General features: G+C 41.5%; 1 protein-coding gene across 1 annotated transcript in view; it reads left to right on the top strand.

Moving 5' to 3' along the window:
• The window catches only part of mtpn (myotrophin), a 60,707-nt gene that overhangs the window by 12,962 nt on the left and 23,437 nt on the right, over positions 1-24,308 (top strand). The window contains exon 2 of the mRNA XM_068050656.1: positions 10,064-10,177. Coding sequence (XP_067906757.1) covers positions 10,064-10,177 — 114 coding nt within the window. The remainder of the gene's footprint in view (positions 1-10,063; positions 10,178-24,308) is intronic.

Raw genomic sequence — 24,308 nt, 5'->3', positions numbered from 1 at the left:
ACTGCCAGGGTGGGATTTGAACTCGCGTTCTCTGAATTATTTTTCTAGGCCTTTGGATTACTAGTCCAGTAATGTACCTGGTATATATACATATTCTGATGTATATGTGGATGGTCTCCAGTGGATCGTCAAAAGGTCATTATGAAATAATAAAGCTTAAGAATAGCTGTGCATCAAGGATGTGATGGAGTTTGACATTTTCCTTTTAATAGCACTGGAGATTAAACCTGATATTCAAATTAGAATTTAATCTGTGTTCTGAACACATTGAGTACCAATAGAGGAGGCACCTTACTGAAAGATAACAGGAATTATCAATGAGATTGAGGTAACTACAGAGGACTAAGTTTTTATTTGAGGGAGATCCTACGTTTCCGATACGAATGATTATAGACAGCAGTTGTGATTGTCAGGGACTATGTTGATCTTATGTTTGTGTAGTCATCGGTTAAAATACCAAGTGACTTTTATTCTACAGACCCAGCAGCTGGTTATCAATGAAAGAGGTACCATACTCTTTATAATGACATGGTAAAGACATTATGACCTGATGACTTTCTAGGCTAACACCTAAAAATTCTGAGGTTTGTTGGTCTCCCTAGGAACGTGTCCTGGAGTGTGGGCAACCTCAAGAAATTATTATGGAGGGCTTGGGGACATCTGTAAAAGTAGAAAGTCTGCAGGGGTTATGAATTGCTCAGGAGCTAAACTGATAATTTTAGTACCTTTCCTTCCCCCTGTCTAAACAGTTATGTCGTGGTGACCTTACACATTTACCACTCTACCATCTGTCAGCATTAGTATATGGTGTTGAATGGCAATGCTGATATTGTAGCAGACTAATGGAATGTTTTAGATGCTGTGGCAGTTTACACTTTGGGGGAGCCTTTCTAGAAAGAAGAGCCTTGTTGTCAGGCAGACAGCTGTTCCTTTTCATGTTTTTTATTTGGTTCTATTGTAACTTTTTTTTTGTACAGTTCATTGAAAGAGTTAAACCTTTCCCTTTTCCTTACTAATTTTAAGTTGTCACAACTTTAAGCTGCTGTATAAAGTCAGATCTAGGTTAGATATCATGATGGTTCTTTCACTGGGAATAGTAGACCTCTGGAAGAGGCTGTTGTCTCATGCAGTGGATGCTAATTTTCTGAATATTTTTGAAGCGAGAGCTGGACCTTATTTCTGGTTGGGACCGAGATCACCTCAAACAAAAGATAGGCCTAGCATAAAATTATCAGGGCCAGAGTGCTGTTCTGGTTTCAATTGCTGGGAAAGGTCAGCGAAGAATTTCCCAAGTTTGTTCGCCCCTTCCCCATGCCAAATTGGCCTGGAGTTTTATTGATTTTTCACCTCTCCCAGGAGGGGGTGGTAGCATAACAGTCATATTACTGGACTAGTTGCCTGGATTAATCAGAGACAGGAGCTCCAATCCCACCAGGCCAGCTAGGGAATTTTAAATTCAGTTAAATAAACCTAGAATTGAAGAAATATCTAGTACCGGTAATTGTGATCATGTAACTACTGGATTTTCTTTTTATAAAAAAAAACACTGGTTCATTAGTGTCCTTTTAGGGAAGGAAATCTGTCATCATTATTACTCGGTCTGACCTATATGTGGCTCCAGATCCACTGCAATGTAGTTGACTCTTAACTTCTTTCTGGTTTGCTGGCTAGGCCATTGCATTCAGTTGTATCAAACTTCTATGAAAAAATTAATAAAACTGGACTGGCCACCTGGCATCAACCATGACATGACGAGCTCAGTCGACCTTGCAAAGTCCTCCTCACTAGTATCTGGGAACTTGTGCTTAAAATTGGAAGAGCTGGCCCACGCACTAGTCCAACAGCAGCCTGACAGTCATACTCTCAGAATCATACCTATCTGCCAGTGCCCCAGACTTTTCTAGGCAATTCATCACCTTCTCGAACAGTTAAGATGGACAGTAAATGCTGGCCATGTTAGCGATGCCTACATCCCATGCAGGAATAAAAAATAAATCACATGGTTTCGGGTGGGATGGGAGTCTATATTGTGATTTTTTTTCGTTTAAATGATGCACAAGGTATTACAATAGTGTGGGATCGGGTGAGGGAATCTAGTATTGGTATAGCTGTATGGTCATGTGTATTGACAGTTACAGATTTGTTCAGGAGCGTTCCTTGAATCATCATTTCCTTATTTTTGTAGATGACATCTGAGCAAGCATTTGTTTAGCTCTATTCCACAAGACTAGTGTCCATTAACTGACTCTACCAGTCAGTCGCCACTTGAGTTAAAACAGCTAGATTTAGCAATGTAGTGAGAGCCAGTTTAAAGGTGCAGTTCCCCTGCAATCTGTACTGCCAATGCAAAAATGTGGGTGTAAGTTATACACTTTGCCCATTTCAGTACAGTAAATGATCTTTTTTGAACATTGAGAGTCATGCTGCAGCTCTGGATAATGAGTTGAAACACTTGCAGAAAATTCTCAAATCCAAGATCGGGTACCAAACATTAAGCTCACATGTAAAAATGTTTAAATGCTATACTTTTTATAAAGCTATTTCTGGAAGGGCTAGTTGGCCCAATAGTATAAAGGGTCAAATTCTCAAATCTTAGGAGTTAGTTGCCTCATCTATTTCAGCCTTCTCTGTCAATCAGAATTAAAGTTAGACCTGATTATAGACCAGAACTGCAAATCATATCAATGCTTATGGAAAGTACTGAACAAAGCTTCTCTGATCACAGTAACTTACTCTCAGTTTGACTTTGGAACAAATTGATTTACTGGCTGTGCTGAATCTCATGGTTCTAAAATTGAGCTTTCTTTCCTCATTATACAGTACAGCACAAAGTTTCTCCATTTTTAGATCCTTTGATAGGTATGGCAGTAAGCCCTTGACCTAATTATGCCCTAGGTAGTGATGAATGGGCATCTTATTGCACCAGCTAAGGAAGGTTTCTTGGAGAAGTGTATTTGGTCTGCTCTTCATTGCATTGATGGCCTGATGAATGTTGCTAAAACAAGTTTATTTTGTACTGATGAAACGGTCCTGTGCTGATGGGTTTATTCCCCATGTAAAAGATGAATTGGGACAAAATAACCAGAGGGAGTAAGGGACTGAACTGGGCAGTGGATGAACAAGCAAAGTGCTAACTTTTGAGAAAAAATGTTTGTAATGTTGCCCTCCTTTCTCCGCTACAATCTTTGCATATGTTCATTAATTATAAACATTCCGCCTTTTGGCTTTCTGGTATCTAATCTACACTGGAATAAAGAAGTTATGAAGATAGTTGGAAATGTTAATGGAATTGGATTGCTTAGACAAGCTCAGCTTTTCTTGCTTTTGGTGAATTCAGTGTTCTACAGGGAATCTCAAATCAAACCTTTAGTCAGTGGAACCCCTGTGCTTAATGCAATTTTGGTGCACTGCTCATTGCCAGAAACAAGAACTTGCATTTATATAGTGCCTTTAACGCAAAGAACTGCCAAAGAACTTGATAGCATTCTTTTTTTTATTGCTTATGCTAGCCAAAGGAGGGAAGACTTGTTTAAAGTGTTTGTTAAAGAAAAGTATTTTGGAGATGGTGGAGGGGCTTAGAATGTACAAGAAATCAGACTCCAGATAAGAGGGTTGTAGGACTAGGGGAGGTTGCAAAGACATGCAGGAGCAAAGCCTTGAAGAGATTTTAACATGGGGATGATAATTTTAAACTTGAGGCAAAAGGAGACTAGGAGCCATTGAGGTCAGGCTGATGGACAAGTGGGACATGGTGGTTTGGAAGATCTGAAGTCTCGAGGGTAGGATGAGAGGCCAATAAACTGTTGGAGCAGTCAAGTCTGGAAATGACAAAGGTATGGATGAGGGTTTCAGCAGCAGGTGGATTGAGGTAGGGGTGAAGTTAAACTTTGGTGGTGGTAAAGTAGGCAGTTCTTGTTCTGGTGAGGATATGTGATTGGAAACTCACCTCTGAGTCACATAGGATACTGAGATTCCAAACAGTCTTGTTCAGCCACAGAGACAGTGACTGGAAATGGTGTTGGAGTCATTGTTAAGGATATGGAGTTTGTGCCTGGGGTCGAAGATGATGGTTTCAATCATCTCAGGAAATTGTGGCACTTCTGAGACTAGATGCCAGACAGGCAATTTGATGGCGGAAGCAGGTGATGTGTCAAGACAGGTGGTGAGGTAGAACTAGGTGCCATCAGCATATGTGTGAGCCAATCCCATCGTGTGTAGTAAAGGGACAGCAAATTCATTCATGTGGAAGATAAGGGTGCCAAGGGTAGATCCTTGGTAATTCAGAAGTGGAGGTGTAGGCTTGAGAAGAGGAGCCATTATTAGAGATGCTCTTGCTCCAATTAGATGGAACCAATTAAGGGCATCGTCATTCAGGTATACAGTGGAGGTGAGGCATTGGTGGAAGATGATCTGGTCAACCATAGTAAAATCTGCAGAGAGGCTAAGGAGAGATAATGTACCACAGTCACCAAGAATTTCATTCATAACTTTCGGAGGGATTCAAGCAGCAAGTTGTAAGGGAGATAGGATGAATTTGGGAGAGGATAAATTCTGTGGTAGCTTGCAAGAACAGATCGAGGTGGCGTTTTATGGAGCAGTGTGATCACAGCACTTTGGAAAGGGTAGGACACAGTGCCTGCCTATTGATTATCCTTTTTCATCTCTGTCAGTAGCAGAGTGATTTGTGCCTCTCTACCAACATATGAGCACTACAGTGAAGGAATAAGATGAAGTAGACAAAACAAAATAAGTAAATTCCAAAAATCAACTTGCCTGAAATAAAAGGTGTTGGTGGTGGGGTGGGGGGGGCGGGCAGGCAGTGGCATTGGGAAGCAAGAGAAAACTGCAAGGATAATGGAGTCACTGAAAATTTGCTTGAGGAACTGGAGCATTTGACCTCCATCTAGTGGTAGAATGTGCAGCTGCAGGCGTGACCAACCAGTGTGACAGAACCAGCTTCTCTCTCAATGGGAAATGCAAATCAAGTGCCACCTATTGGCATGACAGAATGACAATGCTGTTTTGCATTCATTTGTAAGCAGTTTTTCACAGCTTGTTTATTGTATATTCTAAACTTGGTTCAATTGTTTCTGGGTTTCTTTTGTGTTTTAGTGAATTAAGGCAAGTTTATCCTTTTGTTTTTCTTATTTAAATGCAGTAAAGCCTACATAAAAAGGTTTAGCCTTTTAGTCCTCCATTCTTATGACCATGTATAATATGTATTCGTGAGGCTGATCCAGTTTAGTTTCTGGAAAATAGTGAGGTTCCTTCTCAAGATGTTGATGGTGGGGGGGTTCTGCAATGGTAATGCCATTGGTTTGATTTTCTTTAGTTCAAGATTGTCATTGCCTGGCACTTGTATGGCGTGAATATTACTTGCCATTTATCAGCTCAAGCCTGAATGTTGTCCAGGTCTGACTGCATCCAGGCGAGGACTGCTTCAGTATCTGAGGAGTCGCAAATGGTAATGTGAACGCTCTGCAGTCATCAATGAACATCCCCACTTCTGACCTTATGTTGGAGGGAAGGTCACTGATGAAGCAGTTGAAATTGGTTGGGCCCAGGACACTACCCTGAGGAGCTCCTGCAGTGATGTCTTGGGGCTGAGATGATTAGTCTCCAACAACCGCAGCCATCTTCCTTTATGCGAGGTATGACTGCAACCGTTGGAATATTCCCAGAGTCAGCTGTAGCTCAGTCAGTTGCACACTCACCTCTGAGTCACAAGGTTCTGGGTTCAAGTCCCACTCCAGGGCTTGAGCACCAAAAGCAGTACTGAGGGAACACTGCACTGTTGGAGGTGCTGTCTTTTGGATGAGACGTTAAACCAAAGCCCCATCCGCCTGCTCGGGTGAATGTAAAAGACCCCATGACACTATTTTGAAGAGCAGGGTAGTTATCCCTGGTGTCCTGGCCAATATTTATCCATCAATCAACATCACAATAAACAGATTATCTGGTCATTATCACATTGCTGTTTGTGGGAGTTTGCTATGCACAAACTGGCTGCCACATTTCCTACATTGCAACAGTGACTACACTTCAAAAAGTACTTCATTGACTATAAAATGCCTTGAGATGTCTGGTGGTCATGAAAGGCGCTATATAAATGCAAGTCTTTCTTTATGTTCCTATTTGGTGTGTTGCTGCTAATATTGTATATATGGATAACAAATGTACAAAACTTGATTGTGCAATACGAATAAATATAATGTCTCTTGCTGTAAATCAGAAAGCTCACTGATTTGTGCGATAGAGCATTTCTTAAGGGCGAAAGATTCTCATCTGTGAATTTTGATCAGTTGAAAATTTGAAGTTTTGAATGGTTGATCAGAAAATCTGGAGTATGGCCTGCTCTGGAAATCACAATCTAAAAACTTTTTTTTTGGTTAGGGAGCTCAAACCTGTTTCAACAACTTGCATGTCTTGTTGGCTGCCTTATAACCATGTCATGGAAGGTATGAAATGAACAAAAAAAACTAATGCAATTCCATGGGTTGGAATGCACCCACATCTCATTCTGCCTAGTTAACGATTAAAACGGTACTTATAAAACTGCTCATGGAGAGATCTATAGTGTTCTCTGAACATGCAGTCTCAAGTACATTCCTTTCCATTGTTTCTGAACATGGTGTGGACTGGTGTCTCGTTTGTAATGAGTATGCAACGTGCAGAGCTGTGGTTGGTTGGTTTGGAACTAGAGCTATTTAAAGTAAAATGGAAAGCCAACTTCCTTTTTATTCTAAGCTGCAGTTATTCTCTAACGCAATAGTAAAAGATTGGTGTGGCAACTACTTTGGTTTTGTTCATGGCTGTCATACACAAAGTTGCGCTGGCAAAATCTCTTTGCTTTAACACAAGGCTCATCCGGAGAACTGATGAACGGTTATTGACCTGAAGTGTTGCCCCTGCTTTCCTCTTGCTGCAGTTGCTGTCTGACCTGCCGAGTGTTTCAAGCATTTTATGTTTTTTTTTCAAGAGAACTGCTTGTCTGTTAAATTCATTTCAAAGTTGCACACTTTGTACCGTCACTAGACAGCCTAGTGCATTGTTGTCTATTACATTAGCTAATAGCCTCGTGGCTAATTGGGAAACCAAATGGGGATAATTGCATGTTCATTAGTAAATAAAAAATGAGTAATATACACCATTGTTGGGTATATGATCTCAGTCCTCCTATTTGCACTGTATATGCATGTGTGCTTTAACTTCTCCATGTGTTGCAGAAATAGGTGAAAAGCAGAATGCAAGTGTTAATCATCGTGCTTTACTTCCTTGATCACTACTTGGTTGCGGATGTTTTTTATATCTATATATGTATATTTGCCTGTATTGTGAGTATGCAAGGCATATTTTGCTAAAATTAATGCTAGTGCCTTAAACAGTGTTGCTGTAGCCAACCTGTGGCTGGTCAGCAATTTCTTTTGGATAACACTGGCCTTGTGTCCTAACAAGGGACACAGAGTATTTAAAAAGGAAGGTAGTATTTTCCTGTTAGTTTCAAAGAAGCTGCTCCAACAATTGACCTCATGATGTGCAAAAACAATTGCCTTCTAACTAACCACAAGGTGCCTCATTATAGAAATGAGATCTTGTAGCCTTAAAGGGGCAGGCCAGGAAATGCAGAGTCCATCTCTTAGAATAATGCATTGATTTTTGAATGGTCAAATCCTTCTGTCCTTATAGAACAGTACAACATCTGACTTGCTATAAGCATCAGCACAGGAGATCTGATATGATGCCTATAGAGCACTTCACTGCAGATCAAGAAATCCCAAGTTCAAATCTGAGGTTTCAAGGAGTTTGTGTGCTAGTTGGAACGCTCAGGAAGAGTGGTGTGTGGGGGTGGTGGTGTGGTTACAACGTTTTATTGCTTTTGGAAGAAGTAGATATTCTGTATCCCCCAATTGAACTTCCTGTTTTCAGATGTTTTGAGCAGTTTCAGTCGTCATAAAGCCTGTGGACTGAAACATTTTGTAAATTGTGTAGACTTCATAGCCTCTCTGACAAAGATCACCTACTTCCACAACTGTACTGTGGCCTGCCTTAGCACCAACCTCAACCTCATAAATTTCAACTTATCCAAAACTTTACTCTTCATATCATGTGCTGCTCTTCCCATCACACCTTTTCTCACTGACCTATGTTGATTTTGAAGAACAGCAACTATAGATAGCATAGCTGCTACTCATGCAGCAATATGTATTTATATAACATCTTAAAAATAATGGGAGTGGGGTTGAGAGGAGCTTGGAGAAACAGTGGGGGGAGATGGTGAAACTAAGGATAACCGGTTTAGGACTGGACTGGGAGCAGGATTGGGAACGGTTTAGCCTGTTGGGCAAAAGGAGAAGTAAAGCAGTAGTGACAGCTGAACAAATGGTCTCCATATTGGTGACAATATATCAAGGAGCTTCTCGTGTTTGTTGGAGGTGAGGATGGAAGGGCAGGGAAGAGAGATTCAGAGAAGATGGAGCTTAATTTGATCAAGTTAGATCTGGCAGTAGATGGTTATGCCAGTTGTGCAGCAGAATTGCACATCTTGAACTTGAGGATTCAAAAATGGGCATAACAGGAATGTCCAGGATGAGAGGCATTGAAGCCTTCATTGGGCTGAGGACATTGTCGATGGAGGCGAGACAGTGGTTGAGTATGCATCAGCTGATTAGATATTGTAGTAAGTGCTGTGCATATGGTTAGGCACTTGAGCATTGGAGAGTTCAGTTAAATAACAGCTGAGTTTTTTTTTTTGTGAAGTAGGTGCAGAAGGAAGCTAATTGAAAGAAGGAAGAGGAATGTGGATGGTGAGTGATGCAAGGAAATGGTCAGAGATGGCCAGGTCACTGATCAAAATCATGGGAGCAAAGGGGCACTGGAAAGTGGTGAGTTTGAGGGGGTGTCCATGAATATAGATAGGGAATTCAAATGGAGGTTTAGGAGGGACAGGAGGGCAATGGATTTGGAGGAGAGAGGGTAAAAGGAGCTGAGATGCAGCTTTAAATCATCCTAAGCCAAGTACTAGGGTTGAGGGAGGATAGAAAGGAGGATATCTTGGGGCAAAATTATTTTTCACAGCAAGAGACTTTTGTTATTTAGGTTACACCTATTATGGATGACTTCTTGAGCAGCAACTATTCTATCCATGATCTTGAAGTAATGAGATATTTTCAGTTGTGCAGAGATCTTTCAGCTCTCTAGAAGACCTATTTTTATTCTAACAGTCATAGAATTATTTATTTTTAAAGACATACCTTGTAGAAATTGTACTGTAATGTACAACATTTAATCCCTCCTGCCTGGATGCTTAATCCATTGTGTTTTAATGTATATTGAGACATTTAAGTCAATTTCATTTCTGATGAAATGAAATCACTGATCAACTGAAGTGCAATAAAGTTTACAGGTTTTTTTGTTCTTGGAATGTGAGTGTCACATGCAATGCCAGGATTTAGTGCCCATCCGTAATTGCCTTTGTGAAGGTGATGGTGAGCTGCTTTCTTGAACCGCTGCAGTCCATGTGGTGTACGTACACCCACAGTGCTTTTCTCAGTAGCAGTTTGAAACAACTGAGTGGCTTGCTCAGCCATGTCAGAGGGCAGTTAAGAGTGAACCACACTTTGCATGTTATTTATTTATTTTTTTTATTTATTTAGAGATACAGCACTGAAACAGGCCCTTCAGCCCACCGAGTCTGTGCCGACCATCAACCACCCATTTATACTAATCCTACATTAATCCCATATTCCTACCACATCCCCACCTTCCCCCGACCTATACTCGGGGCAGTTTATAATGGCCGGTTTACCTATCAACCTGCAAGTCTTTGGCCGTGGGAGGAAACCGGAGCACCCAGCGAAAACCCACGCAGTCACAGGGAGAACTTGCAAACTCCGCACAGGCAGTACCCAGAATTGAACCCGGGTCGCTGGAGCTGTGAGGCTGCGGTGCTAACCACTGCGCCACTGTGCTGTCCTTCTGTTCTTTGTTGAATACCATTCTTGAATTCTGCACATTTTGCTTCTGTTCATACTAATACTGTTTTATTTGCATTTTGCATCTTCAGGGTGTAGATGTGACCAAGGTTGAAGTAGCTGGTCGGAATGCCGTTCATTTTGCAGCAGATTGTGGTCAACTTGAGGTGCTGGAGTTCCTGATTCACTTGGGAGCAGAGATTAATGTAAGTAAGATATAAACATGTGTCTGAATGTCAGTAAAGGGACAAGACAATGGTTGGTCTGACCATTATTCTTCAAGCAAATACTCCTGTCATGTTGCTGATCTTTGCGTACCAAAGTTTCCAAACGTTGGTCCAGTTTTCTAATGGCCTTCACAATCTGTACTATTAAAATGTATTTTCTAATTTGTTTCAGCAGGATATCTGGTTTAAATATTTTCATAATTAAATGCTTTACATAAATATGCCTGATTCATGGTTGGGCTCTGTGGCCCTGACTGCATTTTCATCACAGATTTTTGAATAGAACATTGGATATATTTGAATAAAACCCAAATAGTATACAGCATGTTGGTGACAAATATAGTTTCATACTCAAAAGGCATTATATTTAAAAAGTTAATTAGGCTAAAGGAAGAAGTTACCAGGCCCAGGTGGTATGCAATCTGGAGCACTGAAGGAGTTTGGAGAGGAGTTGGCAGAGGCAATAACCAGTGTTTTCAAAGATGTTTATGGACAGAAATAAGGGCTGACTTCGAGTCTTGCCCACCAGTAGCACATTTTCAGAATTTTTGGTGTGCACTGTCCACCATTGTCCAATATCCATTTCAATGGCCAGAAAATTGTGGCAGAGTGCATCCACGTTTCTGACCAGCATGTCTACCTGTATTGTACATTTGGAAAATTTGTTAAAGTTGAAAAAGTTACACTTCTGTTTGAAAAAGGAGTGTACGATGAAATTATATTCCCGTTAATCATACCTTAGTTTTGGGTAAGCTTCTATGATAGAAGTAGTGAGCACTTAGGGATAATAGACTGCATGGATTTAAATGGGAAGGCCATGTCAGTTAAGTGAATTGGAACTATTTTGATAAGGCTGTTGGGTGGTATACCCAATGCCACCTGGGCGTTCTACGAGTACCCTTCCTTAGAAAGAGACACCACAACTACAAATAGAGAGATACAGCACAGAAACAGGCCCTGATGTCCATAGAGTCCGTGCCGACCATCAACCACCCAATAGACCACCAAAATTTTTTTTAAATGATCTGGTGTGGATTGGGTATGTATTTGAACGGGAAGAGTTATAAAAGGATATAAATAGACAGAGGAAGGAAATGTTCCAATAAGGTGTCGGCCATTTAGGCCTTGACATGAGGAATTTCTTCGCTCAAAGGGTTGAAAATTCTCCGCCCCCCCAGAGAACTGTAAATGCTCAGTCATTGAGTATATTCAAGACAGGCCGATCGATTTTTTTTTTCGGTACTAAGGAATTAAAGGATATGGGGATAGTGTGGGAAAGTAGAGTTGAGGTAGACGATCAGCCATGAACTTGTTGAATGGTGGATCAGGTTTGAAGGGCCAATATCCTGCTCCAGCTCCTATTTCTTGTAATCTTATTAGAATAGATAGCTCCAGTATCAGAGCCACATTAGGTGAAATGTGCTGGCTGACTGCCTTCTGTGCAGTAATGCCTATGATTTTATATAGGAAGCTATGTTAGGCCAAAATAGTACATTGGCTTGCTAAAGCAGGCTTTATTCAAAACTCAGCATAGCCAAGTTTAAATCAAACTAATGAGTCATGATTTCTGCGATACTCCGGTGGTATGGCGAGGCATCTGTGATGAATTCAGACAGTGGAATTGGATGTACATGTTCAGATGCCACAATTTACAGTGAATAAAAAAAAGCATGCAGTTGGGAGACTGGTGGTGGGGCCAGCACAAGCTGCATTGTCAAGTACGGATTTTAAGCATCTTGTTCCACACCCATCTAAAGAACTGCATGATTAATCCACTGGTCTGATGTGCTGATGCTTAATTCTTTAAAATTAGAGCTAGGCCACTCGTGGTGATGTTGGAATGCAGCTCTTCACACAAAGGGTATTGGAAAATCTGGAACTCATGCCCCTAAAAAGCTGTTGGGATTAGCTCAAATTAAAACTTTTATAACTGCAATTGATATTTGTTAGGCAAGATGTTAGGATGTGGAACCAAGACCTGTAATGGTATTTGTGTATGTCGATTTTTCTTTTTTTTTAACTCAGAAAATACGGAAGTATGGGGTTGAAGGTGATTTAGAGCTTTGGATCAGAAATTGGCTAGCTGAAAGAAGACAGAGGGTGGTGGTTGATGGCAAATGTTCATCCTGGAGTTTAGTTACTAGTGGTGTACCGCAAGGATCTGTTTTGGGGCCACTGCTGTTTGTCATTTTTATAAATGACCTGCAAGAGGGTGTAGAAGGGTGGGTTAATAAATTTGCGGATGACACTAAGGTCGGTGGAGTTGTGGATAGTGCCGAAGGATGTTGTAGGGTACAGAGGGACATAGATAGGCTGCAGAGCTGGGCTGAGAGATGGCAAATGGAGTTTAATGCAGAAAAGTGTGAGGTGATTCACTTTGGAAGGAGTAACAGGAATGCAGAGTACTGGGCTAATGGGAAGATTCTTGGTAGTGTAGATGAACAGAGAGATCTTGGTGTCCAGGTACATAAATCCCTGAAGGTTGCTACCCAGGTTAATAGGGCTGTTAAGAAGGCATATGGTGTGTTAGCTTTTATTAGTAGGGGGATCGAGTTTCGGAGCCACGAGGTCATGCTGCAGCTGTAGAAAACTCTGGTGAGACCGCACCTGGAGTAGTGCAGTTCTGGTCACCGCATTATAGAAAGGGTGCAGAGGAGATTTACTAGGATGTTGCCTGGTACGGAGGGAAGGTCTTACGAGGAAAGGCTGAGGGACTTGAGGTTGTTTTTGTTGGAGAGGTGACTTAATAGAGACATATAAGATAATCAGAGGGTTAGATAGGGTGGATAGTGAGAGTCTTTTTCCTCGGATGGTGATGGCAAACACGAGGGGACATAGCTTTAAGTTGAGGGGTGATAGAGATAGGACAGATGTCAGAGGTAGTTTCTTTACTCAGAGTAATAGGGGCGTGGAACGCCCTGCCTGCAGCAGTAGTAGACTCGCCAACTTTAAGGGCATTTAAGTGGTCATTGGATAGACATATGGATGAAAATGGAATAGTGTAGGTCAGATGGTTTCACAGGTCGGCGCAACATCGAGGGCCGAAGGGCCTGTACTGTGCTGTAATGTTCTAAAATTCATTATTCATTTAAGTGGAATTGATTGTAGTACCTGTCCCTTGTGCCTGCCTTGTTCCCCTATCCCTTTATTTGCCTTCCCTTCAAAATAGCCATTATTCAGGTTTAGCAAATATGTTCAAAATGACTAGTTCTAGAATGAGCGATGGTCACATGTTCATCATCCAAAACACTCAATGAACAAACCACCTTAACAATCCATCAACATGAATATCACCCAGTAGTAACACATTGAGTGATTGCTCCCATCTTTCAAGCATTAAAGGTCTATGCATAAATTATGTAAGCTATGTATGGTAATTTTAGGTGCTTATTTTGCAGCATTATAGAAGATCCTCAAAGCAGAGGGTGTTATCGCCAAAAGAGAAGATTGCTTGTCGAAATTATTTGAGCTGCTTAAAAGACATGCATTTTACAGAACTTGGTGTAATGGAAAAGAGAATTAGATAATCTCTGTTGGTAGGAACTCCATATATGGCCACTACTTACTGCAGTTGGCAATGCCTGAAATTAGATTAAAAGGTATGAGATAGAGAGCAATGGCAAACAGTTTTTAAAAAAAAAAAATTATTCTGAATGAATACCCATTCGCTTGAGGAGTGAAAACTCCAGAGTGGTACAGCCATGGCCAACTAGAGAAGTTAAGGATATTAGATTAAAAGAAATTGTTTACAATGTTGCCACAGTGTAGTAAGCCTGAGTATTTGAAAGGTTTTAGAAATCAATAAAAGATGACGTGAAATTGATAGAGGGACAAAATAGAATGAGAGTAAACTAGCAAGAAATATGAAAACAGATAATAGCTTCTCCAAGTGTGCAAAAAGGAAGAGATGCAGAATTAAACATGGGTCCCTTAGAGACAGGAGAAATTAGAATTGAGAATAAGGAAATGGCAGATGTTAAACAAATTTTATATCCGTCTTCTGTTTGAAACGGTGTGCTTTCAAGACTCTTAGAAACCGTGTGCCTTTAAACAGAGAAGTTTTAGATTTCTGAGAACAATGTGACACAGCTGCACTTGTTACCTAGGCAACAGCAGGAGAGTTAGGAGGTCATATGGTATAATGTTTCAATTGAATTATATGTAAAACCTAGCTAAAACCAGTTTTGTGAGGCATCAGCGAAACGTGCTTACTGAAAGAAGGAGCTGTCTGTTTCTCTCAGTTGAAATTCTACAATGAGCTACAGGCTGTGTTAATTGCCTAAGGAGAAAAGAAACCCTTTGAAGAGACCATTTGTATTGTAGTAGATAGCACAATTCCTATTCTTCCAATCCAAGAAGTCCTTGCTTCAAGATTGAATCTCTCGATAGATTGTGTTTTCTGGAATTCACAGTAAAGTTTTGACTTTGAGACTGTTAGTTTTAAAATCCGAGTGGACCCATTGCTATTCTCCTTGTTTAAAGAACTGTTTGACCCCTGCAGCAGCCAAAGTGCTTTGAATGCCTATCTATTGAAGGACTGTTTCATTAAATCCATGTGGAGACTTCGAGTGGCATTTGATTATTTTTATACTAGGATATTTCACCCATCAGGAATGTAACCCACAAAGACTTATAACCCAGTTATTTAATATTCTTAAACAGCTAACTTTTAAAACAATTTTTTAAAAGAATAAACGTCAAAATGGGAGTGTGTGTGAGAGAGTGGAGGAATTGGGTTAAAATAAAAAGTTATAAGGTCTTTAAACAGGTTTATCTTAATATTTAAGATATAGTTTTAATGAATAGTTAATTTGTTATTGTCTAAAGATACCTGGTTTGGTTTATTTCATTCTGGGGGTTACTAGAGTGTTTAATTTGGCTGTTTTCCAGTTGGGTGGGAAAACTTTAATATGCTGCGACCTTTTGGAGTGATGGGATTGAATTGACAGTGCATTACTCCCACCTCGATCATAACACTTCGCAGAGGACAAAAAAGCATATTGGAAATAGAGGGGAACCAAGGGTCCAATGAGATTGAAGAACTTAAAGTAATTAATATTAATAAAGAAAAATTACTGGAGAAATTAATGGGACTAAAAGCCAGCAAATTCCCTGGATCTAATGAACCTATATCCAAGTGTTTAGAAGAGGTGATGGCAGGGATGATGGATGCATTGATTTTGATCTTCCAGAATTTCCTAGATTCTAGATCAGTCCCTGTGGATTGGGAAGATAAGTTATATTATATTAAGTTAATGTTGCAGTTCAAGAAAGAAGGGAAGTGAGAAAACGGAGAACTATAGACCAGTTAACCTGACATCAGTAGTAGGGTAAATACTAGAATCTATTATTAAGGAAATGGTAACAAGCACTTGGAATCACTATAATAGACTATTGCTGAAAATAGAGACATGTTGTCGAAGCTTTTCATTTTGCACTCATCGGGACAAGAATACCAATGTAAGAGACAACCATAACTTTATACTGTATGAGAAGAGAGTGCTGATTGGTTGGTTGGCAAGTGAACGCTGGTAGAGGTGTTGCCATGGAGAATGCACCAGTTTACAGTGATTGACATTTCACTGCCAAGCTTTGATTAATTTAAACCAGGCAGAACATGTACAAACATTGTGCCTGTTTCAGCTAAACAAATAAGTGATATCCATTCACTGGCTCATTCCTCCGCAATCAGTCAAGCTGCCTGGTTTAAATTTCAACCAAAGCTTGGCAGTTAACTGTCAGTCACCCAAAACCGGTGCATTCTCCTTGACAGCGCCTCTACCAATCAGCACACTCTTCTCATACAGTATAAAGTTGTGGTTTTCCCTTACATTGGTATTTTTGCGGATTGATGTGTGCAAGACGAAAAGCTTTGACAACGTGTCTCTATTTTTAGCAATACTCTTCCGTATTGCCAAGTGGCTATTATTATTAGACAGTCAACACTGTTTTATGAAAGCAAATTGTGTTTGACAAATCTTAGTTTTTGGAGAGTTTAACTAGCAGGGTAGATGAGGGAGAACCAGGTAGATGTAGTATGTTTATATTTTCAAAAGGCATGCAATAAGGTGCCACACAAGAGGTTGTTGCACACAATTAGGGCTCGTGGGATTGAGAGTAATATATTAGGATGAATTGAGGGTTGGTTAACGAACAACAGAGTAGGAATAAACTGGTTATTTTCAGGTGGCAGGGTGTAACTAGAGGGCTGCCGCAACGATCAGTGCTTGGGCCTCAGCTATTTACAACTTATATTTGTATAGTGCGAAGATGCTTTACAGGAGCACTATGAAACAAATTATGACACAGCCACATAAATTAGGTCAGATGATCAAAAGCTTGGTCAAAGAGGTAGGTTTAAGGAGTGTCTTAAAGAAGGAAAGCGAGGTAGAGGGGTGGAAAGTTGTAGAGAGGGAACTCCAGAGCTTAGGACCTATGCAACTGGAGGCACAGTCACCAGTGGTAGAGCGATTTAAAATTGGGGTGCTTAATAGGCCAGAATTAGATATCTTGGAGGGTTGTGGGGCTAGGGGAGATTAGAGATTTGAAAACGTAGATGGAAATTTTAAAATCAAGACATTGGCTCCCAGTCAAGCAATGTAGATCAGCAAGCACAGGTATGGTTGGTGAATGGGACTTTGTGCGCGTTAAGACACGGGCAGCAGAGTTTTGGATGTCCTCAAGTTTGCTGAGGGTAGAGTATGAGAGACCAGCCAGAAATGCGTTGAATAGTCAAATCTAGTAGTTAACAAAGGCATGAATGAGGGTTTCAGTAATAGATAAGCTAAGGCAGGCAAAGTCGGATGATGTTGCAGAGGTAGAAATAGGTGGTCTTAATGGCGCAAATATGTGGTTGGAAGCTCATCTTGGGGTCAAATATAACACCAAGGTTGCGAACAGATTGACAATCTATGTTAATGACTTGGATGAGGGGATCAGGGTAATGTATCCAAGTTTCCCTAGGAAAGATGGGGCACAAAGAGGGTGCAAAGGGATATAGACTGGTTAAATGAGTGGGCAAGGTGGTGGCAGATGGATATAATGTGGGGAAATATGAAATTATCCACTTTAAGTAGTAGATAGGCAGAATATTTTTTTAAATGCCAGACTAGTAAATCTATAGAGATAGAGAGTAAGATGAAGCAGAAAAAGGATGTGTATGATTGATGCCTGGTTGATAGTGACAACCAGGCTAAATATAGAAAATTTAGAGAGGTAGTGGAAAATGAAGTAACAGCAGCAAAAAGATAGTATGAAAAGAGACTGGTAGCCAACATAAAAGGGAATCCAAAAGTCCTCCATAGACTTACTTTCCAGGAAAGCAGCAGACAGGAATCCAGGCGCACCTGATTTTGAAAAAAGTGAACAGTGACATCACAGGAAAGGTGTAAGGTGATTGGTTGGTGAGTAACTGTTAGGGAGTATCAGTAAATAGCTGGGTTAGCACACTACTGTTAAGGTGCGTGTGTAAATAGCTGAGTTATAACGTCTCAACAACTGGCAGACTAAAAATGAGTAAAAGAAAATTAAGTAATAAGGAACAAGTGAGTAGCTGGTGGGTATTATCTTTTTTGAGAAAAGGTTTATTTTAACTAGTGAACTGTGTCATGCAGGCCCCCACCTGGCAAGAGTGAGGCACATTAATTTTGTCATGGGTATAAAATTTAAAATTGTTGCTGGGAAGGAGAGAATGCCTGTTAGAAGGGCTGCCAGACACTTGGCTGGAAGACATTTACATACCAATAGGGACAAGAGAGATCACGTCCATTATCCATTTAACCCACAATGGACTTTGAAGGCAGGGAAGCGCATTTCAGGCCCTGCTAAGATGATACTATCCACAGAGCCAAATGTGGTCAGACCAGTTAGTCACATGACTAACTTGCTTGGCAACCTGGGATTTTCTGAATTGTACAAACAGTTTGAACTCAGAATGTCTGTTTGCTCTTGGACTGAAAAGACCTCTCCTGGCTGGCTCACCACAGCCTGTCTGTCTGCTCCCATCTCTTTCTCACGGAACTCCAAATCCACTGAAGACACATGAACCCCAAAGGAGAAAAGCCTCCGACAGCAATCAAAGTTTAAGGAGGATACTGGGCCCCAACGAAAAGCAGGATCTACAATCAAGGACTCTACAGTGAGCTCGAAGAACCGTAACAACAACTCTTCAGATATTGCCTCAAACTTTTCCACTTTATTTTTTCTTCTCTTTTCTGTCTCTATTTAAATGTGTGTATTGTGTATGCATGCTAGCGTAGGTGCGTCGTGTATCTGTAGGCATCAACCGAATTAGAGTTTAAGTTCAAGTTTAATAACATTAAACCTTTCTTTAAACCTAAGGAAACCTGTTTGTGCTGGTTTCTTTGCCTTATAATTGGAAAGCGGTGAACGAGGATTCACCAAGGGGGAGCTAAAAACTTGGTGTGTTTAAAATTAAACCCTGTTACAGTAAGCCCAGGTGAAGGCTGAGAGGGACACCTAAATACCTTTTCTCACCTGGTCGATTAATAGATTTTATCAGTACTGGTAGGGCTTTATTAATAGTTCTAAGGTGTTTTAGTATTGGTAACATTTCTTTTTGTTTAGCAGTAGCAAAGGGTCAACTAATAAATAAAGGATTGGCAGGGTTGCTTCAACCTCGAGTGCACCTCCTGTGCTATGTGGGAGATCCAGGATGCTTCCCACATCCTCGGTAACGATTTGTGCAGGAAGTGTTGTCATTTGCAGCTGCTTGAGATCTGGATTTTGGAACTTGAGCAGCAGCTGGAGACACTGTGGTGCATTCGTGAGGATGAGAGCTATGTGGATAGTATGTTTATAGATGTGGTCACCCCACAGCTTGAGAGTATGCAGGGAGAGAGGGAATCGGTGACTGCCAGGCAGTCAAAAAGAATCAGGCAGGTAGTGCAGGAGACCCCAAAGTGCATCTCAATCTCCAACAGGTATTCAGCTCTGAATACTGAGGAGAGTAATGGTTCATCTGGGGAGCGCGGCCAAAGCCAAGTCCATGGCTGCACAGGTGGGTACAGGGAAGACTGGAAGAGCCATAGTGATAGGTGATTCAATAGTCAGGGGACCAGACAGGCATTTCTGTGACTGCAGATGTGAATCCAGGATGGTGTGTTGCCTCCCTGGTGTCAGGGTCAAGGATGGCGCTGAGCGGCTGCAGAGCATCCAGAAGTAGGAGGGTGAACAGCCAGCAGTCGTGGTCCGCATCGGAACCAACAACGTAAGTAGAAAGAGGGATATGGTCCTGCAGTCAGAATTTAGGGAGCTAGGTAAGAAATTAGTAAGCAGGATCTCAAAAATAGTAATCTCTGGATTACTCCAGTGCCACGCACAAGTGAGTACAGGAATGGAAGGATAAGACATGACTGTGTGGCTGGAAAGATGGTGCAGAAGGGAGGACTTTAGATTATTGGGACCGGCTCTGGGGGAGATGGGGCCTGCACCTGAACAGAACCGAGACTGAGTTCCTTGCGGGACGTTTTGCTAGTGCTGTTAGGGAGGGTTTATGCTAGTTTGACGGGGATGGGGACTTCAGAATAGACTCAGTTGGGACAAAATCAGAAATGAAAATGGAAAAAAGAAAATTAATGGACGAGTCTGGAAGACAGAGGAAACAAAGGTTAGAAAATAGAGTTTGGCAGTGCTCGAGTATCTGTTTCAATGCAAGGAGTATAACAAATAAAGCAGATGAGCTGAAGGCACAGTTAGACACGTGGCAGTATGATATCATAGCTATTACAGAAGCATTGCTTAAGGAGGCTCAGGGATGGCAGTTCAACGTTCCTCGTTACAGGGTTTTCCAATGCAGTAGGGAGGGGGATACGAAAGGTGGGGAATGGCAATTTTGGTCAAAGAAAGAATTACAGCTGTGAAGAGGGATGATATGTTGAAAGGCTCATCAAATGAGGCCATATGGATTGAGCTAAGGAACAAAAAAGGGGCAATTGCACTGCTGCGAGTGTACTGTAGACCCCAAACAGTCAGAGGGAGATGGAGCAAATTTCTGAAGTGCAAGAACAACAGGGCAGTAATAGGTGATTCTACCTACCCCAATATTAACTAGGATAGGTTTAGTGTGAAAGGAATTGAGTGAGCAGAAATCTTGAGGTATATTCAAGAGAACTTTTTGGCCAGTTTGTACAAGTCCAACAAGAGAGGGTGCAATTTTGACTTCATGTTAGGAAATGAAGGTGGACAGGTGGGAGAGCATTTTGGTGGTAGTGATCATAATTCAGTCAGTTTTAGTATAATTATGGAAAAGGACAAGGATAGAACAGGAGTTAGTGTTCTCAGTTGAGGCAAGGCCAATTTTACTAAACTGAGTGATTTAGCGAAAGTGGACTGGAAACAGCAACTTGAAGGTAAATCAGTGTCAGAGCAGTGGGAGGCATTCAAGGGGTTCGGAGTAAACATGTTTCCACAAAGACAAAGGGTGGGATGGTAAAATCTAGAGCCCCATGGGTGTCAAGGAGCTTACAGGGCAATATAAGGCAGAAAAGAAAAGCTTATGTCCGACACAAAGAACTCAATACTACAGAAAGCCGAGAGGAGCATAGCAAGTGGAGTGGTGAAATCAAAAAGGAAATTAGGAAAGCAAAGAGAGCATGAAACAAATTGGCAAGCAAAATCAAGGTGAACTCAAAGATGTTTTATCAATACATTAAGAGTAAGAGGATAACTACGGAGAGTGTGGAGCCCATAAAAGACCAAAAAGGTAACCCACGTGTAAGGGTGGAAGATAGTGGTATTATTCTTAATGAATACTTTGCGTCTGTCTTCAGAAAAGAGGAGGACGATGCAGATATTGTAGTTAAGGAGGAGGGGTATGAAGTGTTGTATGTGATAAACATAGGGAGAGAAAGTATTAATGGGATTAGCATCCTTGAAAGTTGATAAATCACCAGGGCCAGATGAAATGTATCCCAGGCTGTTAAAAGAAGCCAGAGAGGAAATAACACAAGGTCTCGCCATCATTTTTCGGTCCTCACTGGATACAGGTGTGGTGCTGGAGGACTGCTAACATTGTACTTCTGTTAAAAAGGGAGTGAGGGATAGATCGGATAATTACAGGCCAGTCAGTCTAACCTCAGTAGTGGGAAAATTATTGGAATTAATTCTGAGACACAGGATAAACTGTCACTTAGAAAGGCACGGATTAGTTAAGGACAGTCAGCATGGATTTGTTGAGGGAAGATCTTGTCTGACCAACTTGATCGAATTTTCTGAAGGAGCAACAAGGAAGATAGTTGAGGGTAGTGCAGTTGATGTGATCTAGATGGATTTTAGCAAGTCTTTTGACAAGTTCACGCATGGCAGACTGTTTGTTTTTTTTAGAGAAGTGTGAGGTGATGCATTTGGGGAAGTCAAACAAGGCAAAGGAATACAAGATTAATGGGAAGTGCTGAGAAGTGTAAAGGAAGTGAGGGACTTTGGAGTAAATGTCTACAGATCCCTGAAGGTAGTCGGACAGGTCGATGAGATGGTTAAGGCATATGGAATCCTTTCCTTTATTAGCTGAGGTATAGAATATAAGAGAAGGGAGGTTATGCTGGAACTGTATAAATCATTGGTTAGGCCACAACTCGAATACTGGGTGTAGTTATGGTCACCTCATCACAGAAAGGATGTAATTGCATAAGAGAGGGTACAGAGGAGTTTTACGAGGATGTTGCTGGGACTGGAAAAATGCAGCTATGAGGAAAGATTGGATAGGCTGGGGTTGCTCTCCTTGGAACAGAGAAGGCTGAAGGGAGATCTGATTGAAATGGACAAAATTTTGAGGGACCTGGATAGACTGGAGGTGTTGGGCCTATTTATCTTAGCAGAGAGGTCAGTGACTATGTGCATCGATTTAAAGTGATTGGTAGAAAGATTAGAGGGGAGATTAGGAAAAATCTTTTCACCCAGAAGGTGATGAGGGTCTGGAATTCACTGCCTGAAAGGGTAGTTGAGGTATCTCAACTTGTTCAAAAGAAGTCTGGATATGCACCACAAGTGAAATAATTTGCAGGGCTATGGGCCAAATGCTAGAAGGTGGGATTAGATGGGTGGATCGTTTCTCAGCCGGCACGGACATAATGGGCCAAGTGGCCTCTTTCTGTGCCGTAAACTTTCTATGACGTAAATAATAAAAGGGTCATAAGAGGAAGAGTTGGGACCAAAAAGTGGATTTATGCATGGAGGCACAGAGGGCATGACTGAGGTATTGAATGAGTACTTTGCATCTGTCTTTACCAGAAAAGAAGATGCTGCCAGAATCGTAGTGAAAGAGGAGGTCGTTGAGAAACTGGTAGCCAAAAAATTGATAGAGAAAGTGTTAGGCTGAAACAAAAACAGAAAATGCTGAAAATATTCAGCTGGTCAGGCAGCACCTGTGGAGAGAGAAACGGTGTTAATGTTTCAGGTCAATGACCTTTCATCAGAACTGGTAAAAGTCAGAAATGTAATAGGTTTTGAGCAAGTGAAAAGGGTGGGGGTTGGGGGCGGCGGGAAGAACAACAAAAGGGAAGGTCTATGATGGGGTGGAGAGCGTAAGAGAATAAATGACAAAAGACTTCATGGTACAAAGCCAAGGGGAGTGGTAATGAGGCAAGTAAAGAAACAAAAGATTTTCCGGATGAGATGTAAATGGCAGGATAGCAGCTATCCGAACACAAAGGGATTAAGAAACAAGGGGCAGGGGGAGCAAAAAAAATAAAAAGCCAAAAAAACTGAGAAAAGAAAAAAATGGGGATAGAGCTTATGATCGAAAATTATTGAACTCATTGAGTCCAGAAGGTTGTAAAGTGCCCAATTGAAAGATGAGGTGCTGTTCCTCGAGCTTGCATTGAGCTTCATTGGAACACTGTAGCAGGCCAAGGGCAGAAAGATGAGAGTGGGAGCAAGGTGGAGAATTGAAATGACAAGCAACAGGAAACTCGGGGTCACGCTTGTGGATTGAATGGAGGTGTTCAGCAAAGTGATCACCCAGTTCATTTTAATCTCCCCAATGTAGAGGAGATCACATTGTGAGCAGCGAATATAGTATACTAAACTGAAAGATGTACAAGTAAATCGCTGTGAGAAGGGAGGAGGTAAAAGGGCAGGTTTTGCATCTCCTGTGCTTGTATGGAAAGATGATATAGGAAAACAGGGAGGTGTTGGAATGACTGAGGAGCCAGGGTATCGTGGAGAGAATTATCCCTTTGGTTGCATCACGCTGGAGGTGACTGAAATGGCGGAGGATGCTCGGTTGAATGCGGAGTGGAGGGTGAGGACAAGGGGAACCCTATAATAGTCCTTGGAGGGAGGGGAAGGCCTGAGAGCAGATGTGCGTGAAATAGATCAGATACGGTTGAAGTCCCTGTCAACTGTAGTGGGGACATGGAATCTTCAGTTGAGGAAAAAGGAAGATATATCAGCGCTAGTATGGAAGATTGCAATGTCGCGACGCAGTGGTTAGCACCGCAGTCTCTCAGCTCCAGCGACCCAGGTTTGGTTTTGGGTACTGCCTGTGTGGAGTTTGCAAGTTCTCCCTGTGACCGTGTGGGTTTCCGCCGGGTTCTCTGGTTTCCTCCCACAGCCAAAGACTTACAGGTTGATAGGTAAATTCGCCATTGTAAATTGCCCCTAGTGTAGGTAGGTGGTAGGAGAATTGAGGGAAGGTGGGGATGTGGTAGGGAATATGGGATTAATGTAGAATTAATATAAATGGATTGTTGATGTTCGGCACAGACTCGGTGGGCCAAAGGGCCTGTTTCAGTGCTGTATCTCTGACTCTAATGTCCATCAGATGTGACAGAAAAACTGGGAGAATGGAATCGAGTCCTTGCAGGATGTTGGGTGTGAGGAAGGTAGATGTGGGAGTCCATGGGCTTACAGTGCCATTTGCTAATGCCCAAGATGAATTTCTACTCCATTATACCTGCTTTAGGAAACTACTACCACAAGGCGTAAAGATTTCTCAGCAGAGGTTTGCATATACCAAACTTAAAAACATGATGGCAAATGCTGTAAAACTAGTTATTTTTGTGCTAATTTTTTATGGGACTGCTGACTTTGCAAATACAGCAAGTTGATCAGTCGAGGAAGGGAAGGGAAAAGTTGGCGATGGACCATCTGA

Source organism: Heterodontus francisci, chromosome 18 (genome assembly GCF_036365525.1).
Source record: "Heterodontus francisci isolate sHetFra1 chromosome 18, sHetFra1.hap1, whole genome shotgun sequence".
Classification (NCBI taxonomy): Eukaryota; Metazoa; Chordata; class Chondrichthyes; order Heterodontiformes; family Heterodontidae; genus Heterodontus; species Heterodontus francisci.
Note: the sequence above shows the minus strand (reverse complement) of the source record. Positions and strands in the feature narration are given on the sequence as shown.